This window comes from Alternaria triticimaculans (genome assembly GCF_023758025.1).
Source record: "Alternaria triticimaculans strain BMP 0046 chromosome Unknown scaffold_1, whole genome shotgun sequence".
In the NCBI taxonomy this organism is placed as follows: Eukaryota; Fungi; Ascomycota; class Dothideomycetes; order Pleosporales; family Pleosporaceae; genus Alternaria; species Alternaria triticimaculans.
Genome location: NW_026055958.1, coordinates 2,396,938 through 2,411,178, shown reverse-complemented (window position 1 = coordinate 2,411,178; position 14,241 = coordinate 2,396,938). Strand labels below are relative to the sequence as shown.

The 14,241-nt window shown below is 51.7% G+C and overlaps 5 protein-coding genes across 5 annotated transcripts; 2 read left to right on the top strand and 3 right to left on the bottom strand.

Annotated features, from left to right (window-relative positions):
- Positions 1-437: 437 nt before the first annotated feature.
- J4E78_000780 (uncharacterized protein) lies at positions 438-1,616 on the bottom strand (the record flags this gene model as incomplete). Its single annotated transcript, XM_049361442.1, has 4 exons — positions 438-565; positions 613-747; positions 809-1,474; positions 1,526-1,616. The coding sequence occupies 4 exons, from the start codon at positions 1,614-1,616 to the stop codon at positions 438-440; spliced, it is 1,020 nt and encodes a 339-aa protein (XP_049226725.1).
- Positions 1,617-2,270: 654 nt separating this feature from the next.
- On the top strand, positions 2,271-3,750 carry J4E78_000779 (uncharacterized protein; the record flags this gene model as incomplete). Its single annotated transcript, XM_049361441.1, has 3 exons — positions 2,271-2,400; positions 2,452-3,066; positions 3,122-3,750. 3 exons carry the CDS (start codon positions 2,271-2,273, stop codon positions 3,748-3,750), a joined length of 1,374 nt encoding a protein of 457 aa, XP_049226724.1.
- Positions 3,751-4,087: 337 nt separating this feature from the next.
- Positions 4,088-5,861, bottom strand: J4E78_000778 (uncharacterized protein; the record flags this gene model as incomplete). The annotated part of the gene is made up of 5 exons (XM_049361440.1): positions 4,088-4,335; positions 4,393-4,606; positions 4,661-4,864; positions 4,917-5,384; positions 5,433-5,861. 5 exons carry the CDS (start codon positions 5,859-5,861, stop codon positions 4,088-4,090), a joined length of 1,563 nt encoding a protein of 520 aa, XP_049226723.1.
- Positions 5,862-6,837: 976 nt separating this feature from the next.
- J4E78_000777 (uncharacterized protein) lies at positions 6,838-8,422 on the bottom strand (the record flags this gene model as incomplete). The annotated part of the gene is made up of 2 exons (XM_049361439.1): positions 6,838-7,620; positions 8,201-8,422. 2 exons carry the CDS (start codon positions 8,420-8,422, stop codon positions 6,838-6,840), a joined length of 1,005 nt encoding a protein of 334 aa, XP_049226722.1.
- A 1,081-nt stretch (positions 8,423-9,503) lies between these two features.
- Positions 9,504-11,286, top strand: J4E78_000776 (uncharacterized protein; the record flags this gene model as incomplete). Its single annotated transcript, XM_049361438.1, has 3 exons — positions 9,504-9,662; positions 9,709-11,072; positions 11,124-11,286. 3 exons carry the CDS (start codon positions 9,504-9,506, stop codon positions 11,284-11,286), a joined length of 1,686 nt encoding a protein of 561 aa, XP_049226721.1.
- Between the last annotated feature and the right edge of the window lie 2,955 nt (positions 11,287-14,241).

The following is a 14,241-nucleotide window of genomic DNA, read 5'->3' as shown; positions in this document are numbered from 1 at the left end:
CGAGTCTATTGCTGGAATAGAGACAACGCGGACACGGATCTAAATCGCTACGAAGGCCACGGGCCATTGAGGGGAGAATTGGAACGCGTTGTGTGCTAGGTGTGGGCCGTACTTGAAGTGAAGATGGTTGAGCATGGTAGTCGACCTCGGAATGTGACATCAGGGAAAGACGCGGTGGAACGTGCACGCTTATCTTATCCGACAGCGGTGGTGGAATACGACCAAGCCACTAGGTAGGAATACCGCAACAAACAAACATCTCTGCATCATTCAAGGGCATTGACGGAAAATACGAAACGGGTGTCATGCAGTGATCCTTTTCCTCAGCCACTACCGGCATCGATTTTTGACAATATTTAGGTAATCTCATTCCTCATCCTACCCTTCACTTTGTCATTGCACAACTGATCTCTTACTTCGTTGACCATCGCTTTACCTCACAACTTGAAGCTGTTCTGCACCAGCTTCTCACTCAAGGCCCACAGTCGATCGGCCAACTTAGGATCAGTCGCGTATGGCATCGCATCACACATCTGACAGTCAGACAGCATGATACCCTTTGATTCTAGTACGTTGTCAGTATTGAGTTTTGCGGACTGAACCTTCACTTACCGTCCAAAGCTGGGTCTAGCGCCGCAACTAGTACCGTCGCGGCACCTTGATCAAGGCTTTTCCAGAAGGGACTGACACTTCGGATCGCAGCCTCGCCATCCGCGTCCAGATTTCGACTGAGACCAGTCCAGATTGCTAAGCTCATCAGCGATTCTGAAACTACGCACTCAAAAGGCTTGCGCAGCGGGGTACTCACATCCGGGATGCACCGCATAACTTCTCACACCCTTTCCTCTGTAGTTCTCGTTCAAACCCACTGAAAACAGCATGTTCGCCGTCTTCGCCTGTCCATAGGCCAGCCACCCGTTGTATCCATCATCTGCGCCCTTCGCAAACTTCGGAGGAAGCTGCACGTGCCTCTCTTCTTCGGGTATCTCGTCTTTGCTCTTCTCCCAGTTGTAATCAGAGAATCGAACAGGGCTCAACCGATGACCAGCAGAAGTGAGGTTGATGACGCGGGTGGCACCTTCATCTGAAGAGGAAGCAGAAGCCAGAAGTTGATGCATGAGCAGGTTGGTCAAGAGGAAATGGCCAATATGGTTGGCGCCAAATTGACCTTCGAGGCCTTCTTTGGTAGTTTGACGCGCCGTTGTCATGATACCAGCATTGTTGATGATCAGATCCAAGCGGCTCGTCAATTGCGACACTTCTTTTGCAGCAGTCTTGACAGATTCTTGAGACATCAAGTCAAGAAGGACTACTTTGACTAAGACGTCTGGATAGACATCCTGGGTGCTCTTTACGACCTCTTCTAGTTTGGACTTGGTGCGTGAGGCGAAAACGAGGAGCGCTGGATTTTGGGAGGCGATCGAGAGGGCTATGGACGAGCCGATGCTTTCAGGGGATACACCGGTTATGAGCACTTGTTCAAGTCAACTTTGCTTTCAACAGCGTGAGCACGTTGAAGTCTTACCATTCTTGCCATGAATCTGCTCGGCAAAAGCTTTCGCGACTTCAAGACCGCCCGTCTTCTCATCCCATTCAGGATGAGTCAGAGTCGACATTTTGGCTCTCGATATATTCAAGAAGTAACAGTCTGAGCCTTAGAATCTTATTAAGGGGAGTGCGTAAGTCTCGCTCTTGCTCTCCCTGGGACTGAGCTTGTCTACCATAGCGACTTCCATCCGTAAGCATCGAGACTGCACGCGCATTTCCTCCCATGTCCACAGCATCTGTGTCGCCTTCGGGACAGCATGCGCTGGAAATGGACAAGTGCAGTTGGGGTGAAAGTTGCGGGGTACAAGCTGAAGGCGGGGAAGGTTAGCGCCATGTGGGGCAGCTACAACGTATACTTCGCGTCCCCAATGACCTCGCATCACGCGTCAACATCCTTTAACCGGCAGATATGGCGATCCACATCGCAATGATACGACTCCACCCCACGGAGGGGACATGCCGGAAGAAGCGTCCAGCACCTGCAGGCCCTCAGCGCCACGACTCGCGCTTGCAACCTCGGTCGTCGGTTCCATCTCGCCTGGTTGAAGTTACTGAGAAGGATGGGTACATGGCCATATCATCGGTAGATGCAGGGTTGCTGAGCCCCACGCTCACAAGCAATTACCTGGTCGATGCGTCTGGATACCTGGGACCTCTTCTCGCATCGAATCGCGTTGTGTTACCTTATTCCGCCCAGTCGTGAAGCTTGATTGAAGTCGCGCATGCCACTCCGTGCGAGAATAGACGAGACCAACCTCCCCAAGATGTCTTCTTTAGAGACCAACGACAACGGCCCAGTCACTAATGGCGCAAAGCCACAGACGGGCATCAAAGTCATTATCATCGGCGCAGGTACGTCCTTAGCAGTCCGTGCCACAGCCCCGTTCTAACACACATCACCAGGTTTCGGCGGCCTTACAGCAGCCATAGAATGCATCCGCCACGGCCACACACCCGTCATCTACGAATCCTTCCCCTCGCTCAAGATCCTCGGCGACATAATAACCTTCGGTCCCAACGCCGGGCGCATCTTTGCGCGTTGGAGTGATGGACGCGTCGCGCGCGACATGCGTAAGATCTCGATCGATCTCACCGAATACGGCTTCAACATCCACAAATGGGACACTGGCGAGATTGTCATAAACCAGAAGACACCACCACGCGACGAGAAGGCGCCGAACTTCAACGGGCACCGCGGTGAACTACACGAGATTGTGTTCAACTATGCCAAGGAGATTGGCGTCGAGATCAATTTGGGACAACGAGTGGAGAAATACTGGGAGGATGAGAAGGAGGCGGGCATCGTGCTAGAAGATGGCACGCGCGTTGCTGGCGATCTCGTGGTTGCAAGTGATGGTGTGCGAAGCAAGGCGAGAACACTGGTGTTGGGATACGAAGACAAGCCAAAGAGCAGTGGATACGCCGTATGGCGAGCTTGGTTCACCAACAAGGACATGATCGCAGACCCGGAGACAAAGCAGTTCTGCGAGAACGGCGATACCTTTAATGGATGGATCGGTGAGCCTTCTTCCACCCCACCTTTGAGACTAATCGCATGCTAACAACTTCGTAGGCCCAGACGTACACTTCCTCTTCAGCACCATCAAGAACGGCACCGACTGCTGCTGGGTGCTCACCCACCGTGACGACCACGACATCGACGAATCCTGGTCCTTCCCCGGCTACCTCAAAGACGTCAAGACTGTGTTGGACGGCTGGGATCCAATGTGCTGGAAAATCGTTTCCAAGACACCGGAAGAGAAACTCGTTGACTGGAAACTCGTATACCGGGACCCGTTGCCCAACTGGGTTTCAGGCTATGGCTCCGCGCCAGGTCACGGTCGGATATGCTTGCTAGGCGACGCAGCGCATCCCTTCCTTCCAACAAGTGCGCAAGGCGCGACGCAAGCACTCGAAGATGGTGTCACACTCGCCGTGTTACTACGAAAAGCTGGAAAGGATAACGTACGAGGCGCGTTACGAGCGTACCAGGATATACGCTACGATCGCGTCAAGGCTGTGCAGAAAACGGGTGAGACGACGAGGGACATGTGGCACAAGACAGACTGGGAGAAGGTGAAGAAGGACCCGACACTGATTCAGTTCCCAAGAGAGGATTGGGTATTCCACCATGATGCTGAGAAGCATGCGGAGGAACTGGGGGATGAGTCGATCAAGAAGGCTAGTGCTGTTGCTACGTAGATAAATCGAGCGGAATCCTCACAAGGATACACCCAACAAGATTTTAAAGCTCATTGAAAATGCTTCACGATGTGTCTGTGGCAAATGGTGTCAGGCTCTTATGATGTCTCCGAAAAAGTGCACAGCTCAGAGGCACGTAAGCCACGTCCAGCCTTGCGTCAGTTCGATAGTAACACCGGGACACATCAGCAATGACATCGAAGCAGAAAACGCGTAGTAGAAGGAGCAAGAAAATCGATTGATCCCAAGAGCAAAGCCTAACTATATGTGCGAGCCAGAGGCGTCAAGCGACGATATCTCCTTACAAATGGATCCACTCGTTGCAGCAAGTCATAGCTCAGCCACTCTTCTCCGCACCGACAACCTCGTGGTGCACAACCTCATCCTTGTCGCTATCACGGCTCTCGATCTTGTCGTCAGGACCAGCTGCAACACGGCCAGTACAGACGTACTTTCTGAACTTGCGCGCCGGAAGCCTAGCCTCAAACATCTCATCAATCTCTTCGAGAGTGCGGTTCTTGATCTCGGGCAGGTAGAAGTACACCCATGCTGCTGTGATGAAGCAGGATGGTCCCCAGATCCAGCCTACATATGATGTTAGTATGGGGTTCGAGTATAGAGAAGTAAAGATGGATGTCTTACCATATTCAGGACCCCAATTGAGGGAGTCAGGGTTGATGAAGTATGGTGCAGTGAAGGTGGTGAGCCAAGCACCTGCGAAAGCGACGGCCGATGCGATACCAAACGTGTATGAGCGTAGACGCTGCGATGGGATTTCTCCACCAGAGAGCCAGGCGTAAGCCGCAATCATACCGTTGTAACCGATGATGTAAATCACCGAGAGACCGACAATGGCCTTCGATATGTCAGTCAAGAGCTGGAATAGCTCACGAAAGAAGACCTAACGTACCTTTCCAGTGCTAGTCGTGCCGGGATTGACGTGGTAGACAGCCGCAATGATAAGTTGAGTGACACCACAAATAGAGAGACCAGTCATGAGGAAGACGCGACGGCGACCGATCTTCGAGATGACACTGCTGTTGATCATGACTACCACGACACCGACGGCGGTCAAGATGCACGAGTTCATGAAGGGGCTACCAACATTCGCCATCTTGCTTAATGTTAGCCTGGCATACTCTAGAGAACGGGAGCGATGCACTGACCTGGAAGAAGTACGTTCCATACGCAATCACGAACATGGCACCCGAAGCAGCCTGAGTCGATACCGCGGCAATAGCCAACAGCGTGCGCCTACGATCAACAGGATCTTTCCAGATGTCCAGGAAGTTCGCGCTCGACTTGACAGCCTTTTCAGCATCAATCGCCGCTTGGATCTCTGCTACTTCGCCGGGAACGCTTTCGGGATGAGGACGCATCCACAGGAGCGCCTTCTCGGCTTGCGCTGGCTTTTCGACTAGAATCAGCCAACGTGGCGATTCGGGAATGAAGAACAGGCCAAGAGACATGAGAACCGGGACGATGAAGATCATGCCAAGTGGGATGATATACGAGTTTCGACCGTTCATGTCGTGTGTTGCGTTGTCGATCACAGTGCCAATTAGAGTGCCAACTGAGGTCCAGATCTGGAAAACGGATATCATGAGACCGCGGTATCGAGCTGGCGCTGATTCCTACTCGTATGTCAGTAACGTACCGACCGAAGGCAGGGGAATACGGACCTGGATGTAAAGCTGCGAAAAGGTCATATACCACCCATTTGCAATACCAATCAAAAGTCGTCCAGAATACAATCCCGCAATGTTGGTCGTAGTCATCATGACAATGTTCGCAACGCAGCAAAGCGCACTGGCCATCCAGAGACATTGGCGCCTTCCCAGCTTCTTCGCGAAGACACCAGCGAACATTGAGCTGATAAAAGCACCCAGTGTCATCAAAGACGAGATGAGTTGCTGACGCTCGGGAGAGATGTTGTAGCCTATAGGCGTCATGGGATCAGGATGGCCAAAGACTTCGAGAAAGCCGCGCATGGCTTGTAGACCGCCGATAGCACCAAAGTCGATGCCGTACTGGAACGGCGACATGGAAACGAGGGTACATGCCGCGAGGCATTTCCAATTGGAAAGCAGACTGCTTGTTAGATCGGGCATTTTGGTGGTTTCTCTCTCCAAAGGTGGTGATGAAGAAATTCAAGATGGTGCGGCGAGGTTTTGCTCGATGTTGCGAAGTAGGGTTAGCTTCAAGAAGCGATAAACTTTCAACTAGAGAGGCTGGCACCAGCGATCCTTCTGCCTCATAACAGGGCATCCCTTTCATCCAGACTGGCATGCAGATCTTTGTGAATGTGGTCCCACCTGCATTCTTGTCCCAATATATGCCGATAGTGCCTGGAAATGCTTAGCTTGCCCCTACCCCGGAATCCACAGGCAGTCTAAAGTGTGGAGTGCGGAGGTGGCGTTGTACCATGTACAATATCTCAGGTATTAAGGCTGGTACATCCCGTTTCCGCGTGGCGTATGAGACCCATCGTCACGATGCCCGGTAGCTACATAAGAAGAGTGACAAAACGCCCGGCAGTTTCTGCCGTTCTAGTGCTTGTCTTGCTATCCGCCATCTGTTTGGAATAGCACATGGCTAGGCTGTCGCTTCGAAACTCTATCAAGGTCGCCACAATAACCTCCCTAGAAACATGCGACCTCAGAAAACCAACATCGAATTTACAATCAGGGAAACCCAGGGAGTTCACAGGCTGTACGGTACCACCGTGCGGTCGGAGCGATAACGCCGTGTGACATTGGCCATGATCGTGAAGAACAGTAAAGATCTACATGTACTAACTTTCACAGCTGTGCATAGCGAGTCAATAAACTTCATGTCCTCCACTTCGGAATCGGGAAGTGGAGAGACTCGTGCCCGCCTGAAGGATCAAAGTATTCAAAGCAAGTGTTGCGATCCGCTAATGTGAGCAGAAAATGAAGTTGGTGGTTGAGAGGCGGGGAAGTCGACTGCGAAGGTGGTGGGGCACTTTCCAGATAGAACCTTGCAACCCTACAGGTATGCCGCTTACGTAGTATTGAATCTGAAGCAGCAAACAGTGTCTAAGACAACGAGTTTTCCAGGCTAGACTCAGGAGTCTCTCAGACTACCCTCCTTGACCATGTCCACAACGTCCATGAAGGTATCGTACATGTAGCTACGCCGCTTCTGCCCTTGCTCATTTTCGAAGACCAACTTCCATTTATCCTCCGGCTTAAAATTGTCCCAATTTACTTTTACCCAATCGTGGCAGGATGCATCAGAGTCACAGTGGTTGTTGTTGACATCTTCATGCAGTTCTGCATTGTCGTACTCCAAAACATCATCATCAAGATACCTGCCTACTATCATAGTCCTCTCATGAAAGTAGAAGTTCTCGGTCTCGTAGTAGCTTACGGCCGAATTGGCGCAAGCCCTGAAGAAAGCGCGAAGGGTATTCGGGTAATGGAAGTTCGTGTTCTTGAGGACAATGCGACGGATCGTGGAGGAGTGTACGTTGATGATACTCGCGAGTGTAGGTGCAGTAGTGCTCGTAACGAGTCCGTTGATATGGAGCGAGCGTAGGCGGAATGGAGGACTGCCGCCCAGTAGCTGGAGCAGAGGAGCCCAACTCTCATTGCGGATCTGATACTTACCGATACCCTGATCGCCAACAGACAAAGCCAATGCTTGGAGATTTGCATTGGTATTGATAAGCTTGACGAGGGCTAACATGTATGCATCAGTCTTCAAGGTCGCCATGTCGAGTTCCAGGTTCAATGACGTTAAGCCACGTAAGGCAGGTGAGATCGCCTCGAAGAGCGACTTTGGAGTCCCCAGTAGCCAAGTCTGCCACTTCAACCCGAACCCTACAACGCTGAACTCTTCAAGCTGCTGTGGCGCAAGTCGTATGGTGTCCACCAGAGCATGCATGACCCTGTATATGGGAAGCGCATGCATGATATGGGTGTGTTTTGGTGAATAGGCTATCGACAATTCGGGACGGAACCCCATAACACCCATTGCCAAAGGATTAGATGTTGAAATCACGGGGTAGCACAATTTGTCAGCCATCCCTTTCAGCGGGGGAGGTGCGCGAAGCGTGATACTCTTCAGATTCGGTAGACGCCGAAAGATAGCACTGAACAAGTTTCGCACGTCAGATTCGCTGAGCGTGGTTCCAATGCAAGGCGATTTTGCTGTGTCCATGCTTTGACCGTATCGCAAGCTCGTCGGTGACCGACATTCCAACTTAAAGTATATCTCGAGTGCGCGAATACGGGTTGCAAATCGTAAATGAGACAGGGCCTCGAGACGTTCGACGCTCGTGATAGTGAGTTGACATCTTCGGCTGGAAAACTTCGCTTCGGTCTTAAGGTAGGGTGGTTAGCGACTCATTAACGAGCACCTTGGAGTGAGATAGAGTACAAGCTAGGGAAAGATCGAGCTTTGGGTAAGGGGAGAAGGTACTTACAAGAGCATGATCGATGGCCTGTAATATAGTCCGACTGCCGAGCGCTTGTAGTATGCTCAGAGATTCCTTGTCGAGATTCTCAGCGATCATGCCGATGAGCTCGGTGGGTAGGTCTTCCAGACTTCTCCCAACTGGCGGTGGTCTGTAGTCCGACATGAACACATCAATGTCTGTGTGATCCATGATAGCCCTGTCCTCGGGCGTAAAGCTGTCCTCGTCCATGTTAGATAGTGATATGTAGCTAGAAGTGCTCGAAGTGAAAATAAAATGTTGCAGATTTTATGTGTGGGTTCGAGATGAATGGCGGTACGAGTGGTGCGAGCGGTGGCTACCATGGTCCTGGCTGGCGATAGGAAGGGCTATCTGTGGCACCACCTCATTCAACAAAGGAGGTGAACAGGCGCCCTGCAGCCTACATTCGTGTTGAACAAGTGTTAGCAAGATCGTAATGCAACGTAGGCATCCTGGGTTGTTTCCTTCTCTCTTTTTTGTAGACGGGTGTCCAATTTTCCCTATGAGTGGGTGACATAGAGTGGTACTGCTTCCCTGGTCCACAAAGGAGGAGACCCTTTCGGTCGCTACTTCCGATTCATGGCTGACCATATACAGTCGGGATTTCGAGGGCGTTGTGTTCGTCATGGCTTTCTACGCGGATGTTCGCGCGCATCGTGTACGGCGCAGTCGAGTTGAAAGAGGAGAGCATAGGGTGCTAGGGGATCATGGCGCTCCTAGTGCTCGAGTCGTGATAGAAAATGCAATAGTAGGTACTAGACAAAGTACATTGCGATGAAGGGCATCGTGATTTTGGTGTCGACATGTTCAGAGACGTCGATGATGCCCAGGTGCATTCCGGCGCTACTGCGTAGCTAAGCATCGCGTCGCGTCGCGTCCGGGGTTCGGCACAACACCTGCCGCAAGCTCCTTGTCTGCCGCCTCACGTGCGCATCCGGCACCATGCCCACAGATGCTGGCCCATCCTTCCGTGTATCAGTGCGAGAGACTTGCATGTCTTCGGGTGTGAAATGCCCACGAGGCTGCAAACTTTACCCGGCTGTCTGTGCCCCACCCCCGCGATGTGGGGTTAGGCGTTGCGCGCATGCAACCCTCCGAGGATGGCTACTTTCAATGCTGCTGGCGGCGATGCCTGTTGATTAGCAAGCTCTGATTCATGTGTTTGTTCATTGGTCGCTTCATAACAGGCGCGTCGTGCGAGCTGCAATGCATCCCTTGGTCTCAACTGTTGCTTGGAGCAGTCTTCTTCTGAGGAGCATTCCCAGTGAACACGATCAATACAGCGGAAAACATGGCGATAGAGCAAATATTTGAGGCGTTGCCTCTACACTATTTGCAGCATGGCATCTCCAAGTTTGGTGCTGGCAATATCGCCTTGGCAGTCTTCTTGACCGCACTTTTAGGTGTACTTGCAGATTATGCTTGGATGCTGTATATGAGATCGAAGATGGTAAGAGCAACACACAGGATCTGATGATGGTACTAACGTTGAATAGCCCCCAGGGCCCTTCCCATACCCCATCGTTGGCAACACGTTCCAGCTGCCTGACAACAAGCCCTGGATTTTCTTCGAGGAGCTATCCAAGAAATACAACACGCCGCTGATAACGTATTGGATCGGACGTAACCCAACCGTTTGGATCAACGATGCATGGACCGCAAATGAACTACTCGACAAAAGAGCTGGCATATACTGCTCGCGACCGCGCATGCTTGTCTTTGCCGAACTCGGATCTGGCCAAAACAACCTCGTGAACCTGATCACTACTACACAGGCGCAGCGTGAGCGTTTCCGGATGCTACGCAAGGTGACGCATCAGGGCGTTGGCATTCAGCAGGTGAAGAAGTACCGCGACTTCCAGAATGATGAGAGTAAAGTCGTCGCCCTCGATCTCCTGAGTACCCCCGAAAACTACGTTGCGCACTTTGAACGCTACGCGACCAGTGTGGTCTCTATCATCGGCTTTGGCAGACGCGTTGCAAGCCACGAAGATCCAATCATCACTGAGGTCATCGCATTGATGCACAGAGCGGCTGATCTGAACGTACCGGGCAAGACATTCCCTATGCTAATGGAGACCTTTCCGATCCTTGCTCGCGTACCTACGGAATATGCCCCATGGAAGCACGGCATGGGATCGAAGAAGAAGTCCTCCCGCGGCCATGACTTCTTTTATTCGCTCGCCAGAGAAGCAAACGAGAAACCAGGGCACGAAGACTGCTATTCAAAGATGTTGTTTCGCGAGCAGGAGAAATACGGTCTGAATCACAAGGAGATTTCGGCATTAACTGGTAACCTGTTCGGCGCGGGGTCCGACACATCAAGTAGTACGCTCATCACCGCTGTTCTCGCCATGCGAGCGTTCCCAGAAACTATGCAGGCCGCGTGGGAAGAGTTAGATCGCGTTGTCGGAGAGGACCGTAGCCCTTCGTTCGAAGACGATGCAAGCTTGCCTTACATGCGAGCATTTGTAAAGGAAGTGTTCCGATGGCGATCAGTCGCCATTATTGGTGGACAGCCGCACGCTCCAGTTCAAGACGATTACTACAACGGTTACCTGATTCCGCAATCCGCATGGATACAGGGCAACGTCTGGGCGATACACCATAACGAGCGTGACTTTCCTGAACCCGACCGTTTCAACCCGAACCGCTTCTTGAAGGACCATCCTGATTCGCGACCTTTCCCCGGCGAAAGAGGGTACATGACATTTGGTTGGGGTCGTCGAGTGTGCTCAGGTCAGGCGCTTGCGGAGCAGGGCACATGGCTGACGGTAGCGCGATTGGTTTGGGGCTTCAGGATCGAGCCAGCACTAGATGAGAATGGGCAGCCCATTCCGGTCGACATATTTGATTACACGTAAGTGCCTACTAGAAAGCGATCAGTATGTGAGATACTGACATCTGCAAGTAACGGTTTGAACATGCGACCGCAGCCGTTCAACGTGAGCATAAAGCCTCGGAGTGAAAGGATACGTCAAGCTATCGTACGAGAGGGCGAACAGGCATTGGCAGACCTTGCGCAATACGAGGGTGAGACGAAGTATCGCATGAGTACATTCTACAAGAAGTAGATCTTGCCATGAGAAAGTAGTAGCCGGGACGAATTTGGCGGTAGTGAGTGGTGGGCTGACGCGTAGTCTTGGTCAGCCAAGGCGAATGTCCATCCATCTCTTTTTAACCGGTGCTGCCTCCAATAAGGTTGATGTGGTCCCAGTACCAATTCTTTCCCAATGCGAGCCCCGACACTGAACTACCAGGACATGATGCTCTCTATCGTGTCCATGACGAAAGTACCAGGGTAAGTGCAGTACATAGGACTCCAGGAGAAAGCTGGGAAGATCGTGAGCTGTAGGTTCAACATCAATGAACGTTGATGCCAGTCCGATGCGGGAGATTTTCGGGTCAGGCTCAAGATAGTATGAACGAGATCTCTGCGATTGCGGCAGTGGGAGCGGCATTATACGAGTAACGTGAGCACTGATATGGATGTATATAGTCGGTGCCTGTGTGATGGAGTCGTATAGTGTTTGGTAAGTTTTCCAGTCAACAATTTTCCCGTCATTGAGCTCCGGCTTCACTGCGCATGAAATTTCAGTCTTGTTTCGGGACAATCTGGCGTTGTCCAACATCTTCAACCCCCTGGCCCATCGTACAGTGCCTTCCCATCCGGTCCACGACCAGCTAGGAAATTCGACTCGTCGTCTAGCTGGGCCTTCCACGTCCCAGCTCAAGTTGCTGACGAATCTTCGGTGCGATATGTTAAGCGGTGTTTTGTCCGACCCAAAAAGATCGTTATCACAGTATGGCAGTCCCCAAAGGTGTCTGAGACCATTTGAGTGTCCCAGAGACGCGAAGATCCCAAGCATTGCATTCAGTACATCGCTTTCATATGTGAGTGAGCGCCTTGTGAACGCTTCGATCCGGCCGAGGACTGTCATAGCGTAGCCCTTGACAGATGGGAAGAGGCCTGGATCATGTTCCTCGAAAAAGAATCCAGTTTTTTCCCCACCACGACGCCAGAACATATGTTCGGGGGCTATCCAGCCTTCCATCCGAAATCTTTCTTGACATTCGAAATAGAGTTGAGTGTCGGTGAAGACAAGACGTCTATTCGGAAGCAAGCCTTCTTGATATGTCCAGCCTCTCGTACTCCATGCCGTATTCTCTAGGGTATCGCTACAAAACACGGGAGTGGAATCCAGTTTTCGCTGCCCAATGTGGAGAGGGTGGTTCACTTTACGTTGCCGGCTAACACCTGGCAGTCCGTAAGCCCCATCATATCCCGCCGCTGCGATGATCGTGAAAACAGACCCTGCATAGACCTTGTCCATTTGTTTGAGCTGTCGATGAAAGTCTTCTGAAGATTTCTCCAAGCAATATCTATCGACCCAAAGGTAGTCGTACCCAAGCATCAGCGTGACTTTGATGGCATCCTCGATAGTTCGAGGTAAGTTGCACGATAAGACGCCCGGCTCCAACGACTCAGCGCCCGCTTGCTGGCCAGGATGTTGTGCGTCCGGCTTGCCCCACACGTAGCTCAATGTCACATACGACCCAGCTGGTGGCAGTTTTCCAACTAAGCGGTTTCTGCAGTCGATGACCTTCAGATTGTGTACGTTGGTGTCGTACTTTGACTCGGTCAAAAACTGGAATTTGTGACATCCATGACCCTTTACGCATGACGCGATCCACTCGCGGGCTTCTGTGTAATCATCGATCAGAGGTGTAATTGCTCGCAGATTCTGACTGATAAGTCCATCCGGATCGAAGATGATGGAACTGCGGATACCGAACAAGTCGAAGAGACTATACTCCCCGCGTCGCTCGATACAAAGTATGGGTGCTTCGATCTTTTCGAGAAGAGGTGTTACTGCGACGTGAGATTGCACTGCATTAAGGTTGCACACCCCGCCTTCTGGCACCTGACCCATGCTACCGGATAGGAATTGGCAGAGACTACAAGTTTCTGGCTTCAGTCGAGAGATCCTCAAGACAGTTCGGACCGGTACCCCCGGATTGAACCGGAGCGCATCGTCCAGATCGAAAGCTGCGCACTGCGAACAGAGGTGGTTAGGCGGTCTGACCACCGTGAAGCTTTGAGGAGGAGATAATGTCATGGCCCGACAGATCTTCTGGGATCGCAGTCGATGCGTATGAGCTGTCCTTGATTCGAATTGAATCTGCGTGCGGAATTGCGCAGAGGTGTAAGTGGGACAACTGCGCCCCATGCCTGCAGGACGCCCGCAACATTCGGTGACCAGTAATACACAGTTAGCTCAGCAGCGCGAAATGGGGAAACTTGGGTTTGATTTGACTGCAGCATCGCTGTCAACGTTGAGCCTAAATACACGGTGAACCAAAGCTGCTCCAAAAGCGCTGATAGAGTTTAGGAGTCTCTTCTATCTCCAGCATGATGCGACCGCTTGAGGCAATGGTGAGGATGGCGGAGAGGCCGTTCCCGATGATATTGTCGCCTTGAACATCAGGAGCGTCATCCGTGATCAACGCCAGATCAGAATTTGCCTGTTACGGGCAGACCTGCTGATGTAAGCGCGCACGTACCACTGCGTCATCGCGGTGCGCTCCCCTTGCGGACACCGAAAACGTCTACCTTTTGCATCGCGGTACCGTTATTGTTTATCGTGACCTGCTAACATTCATCGCATTCATATCGGATGCATTGGGACTAGAAGCAATTCGGCATCCGCGGTGTCGCACACTGACGACATCAATTGGACAACGATGAAGCAACCCCGCGCTTCTATCGCTCAAATCTCGGCCAGGTCTTCACCCAAGATCCATGATGGCGAGTTGGACTTATCGAGAATGCTTCATTCACCATGCCATTTTCCGTCATTAGGAATAGCAGGCAGCTCGAACCGTTGACCGATGTTAGTTCACACACCAAAGTTCGTCTACGAGATCCTTTGAAACACGACCTCTGAAGCTCCATTGTTTGGGCGCATTGGCTCCCGTTTTCGGCACTCATATTTTGTGCGGCAAGGAAATCATTCCTTTGTTGTAGT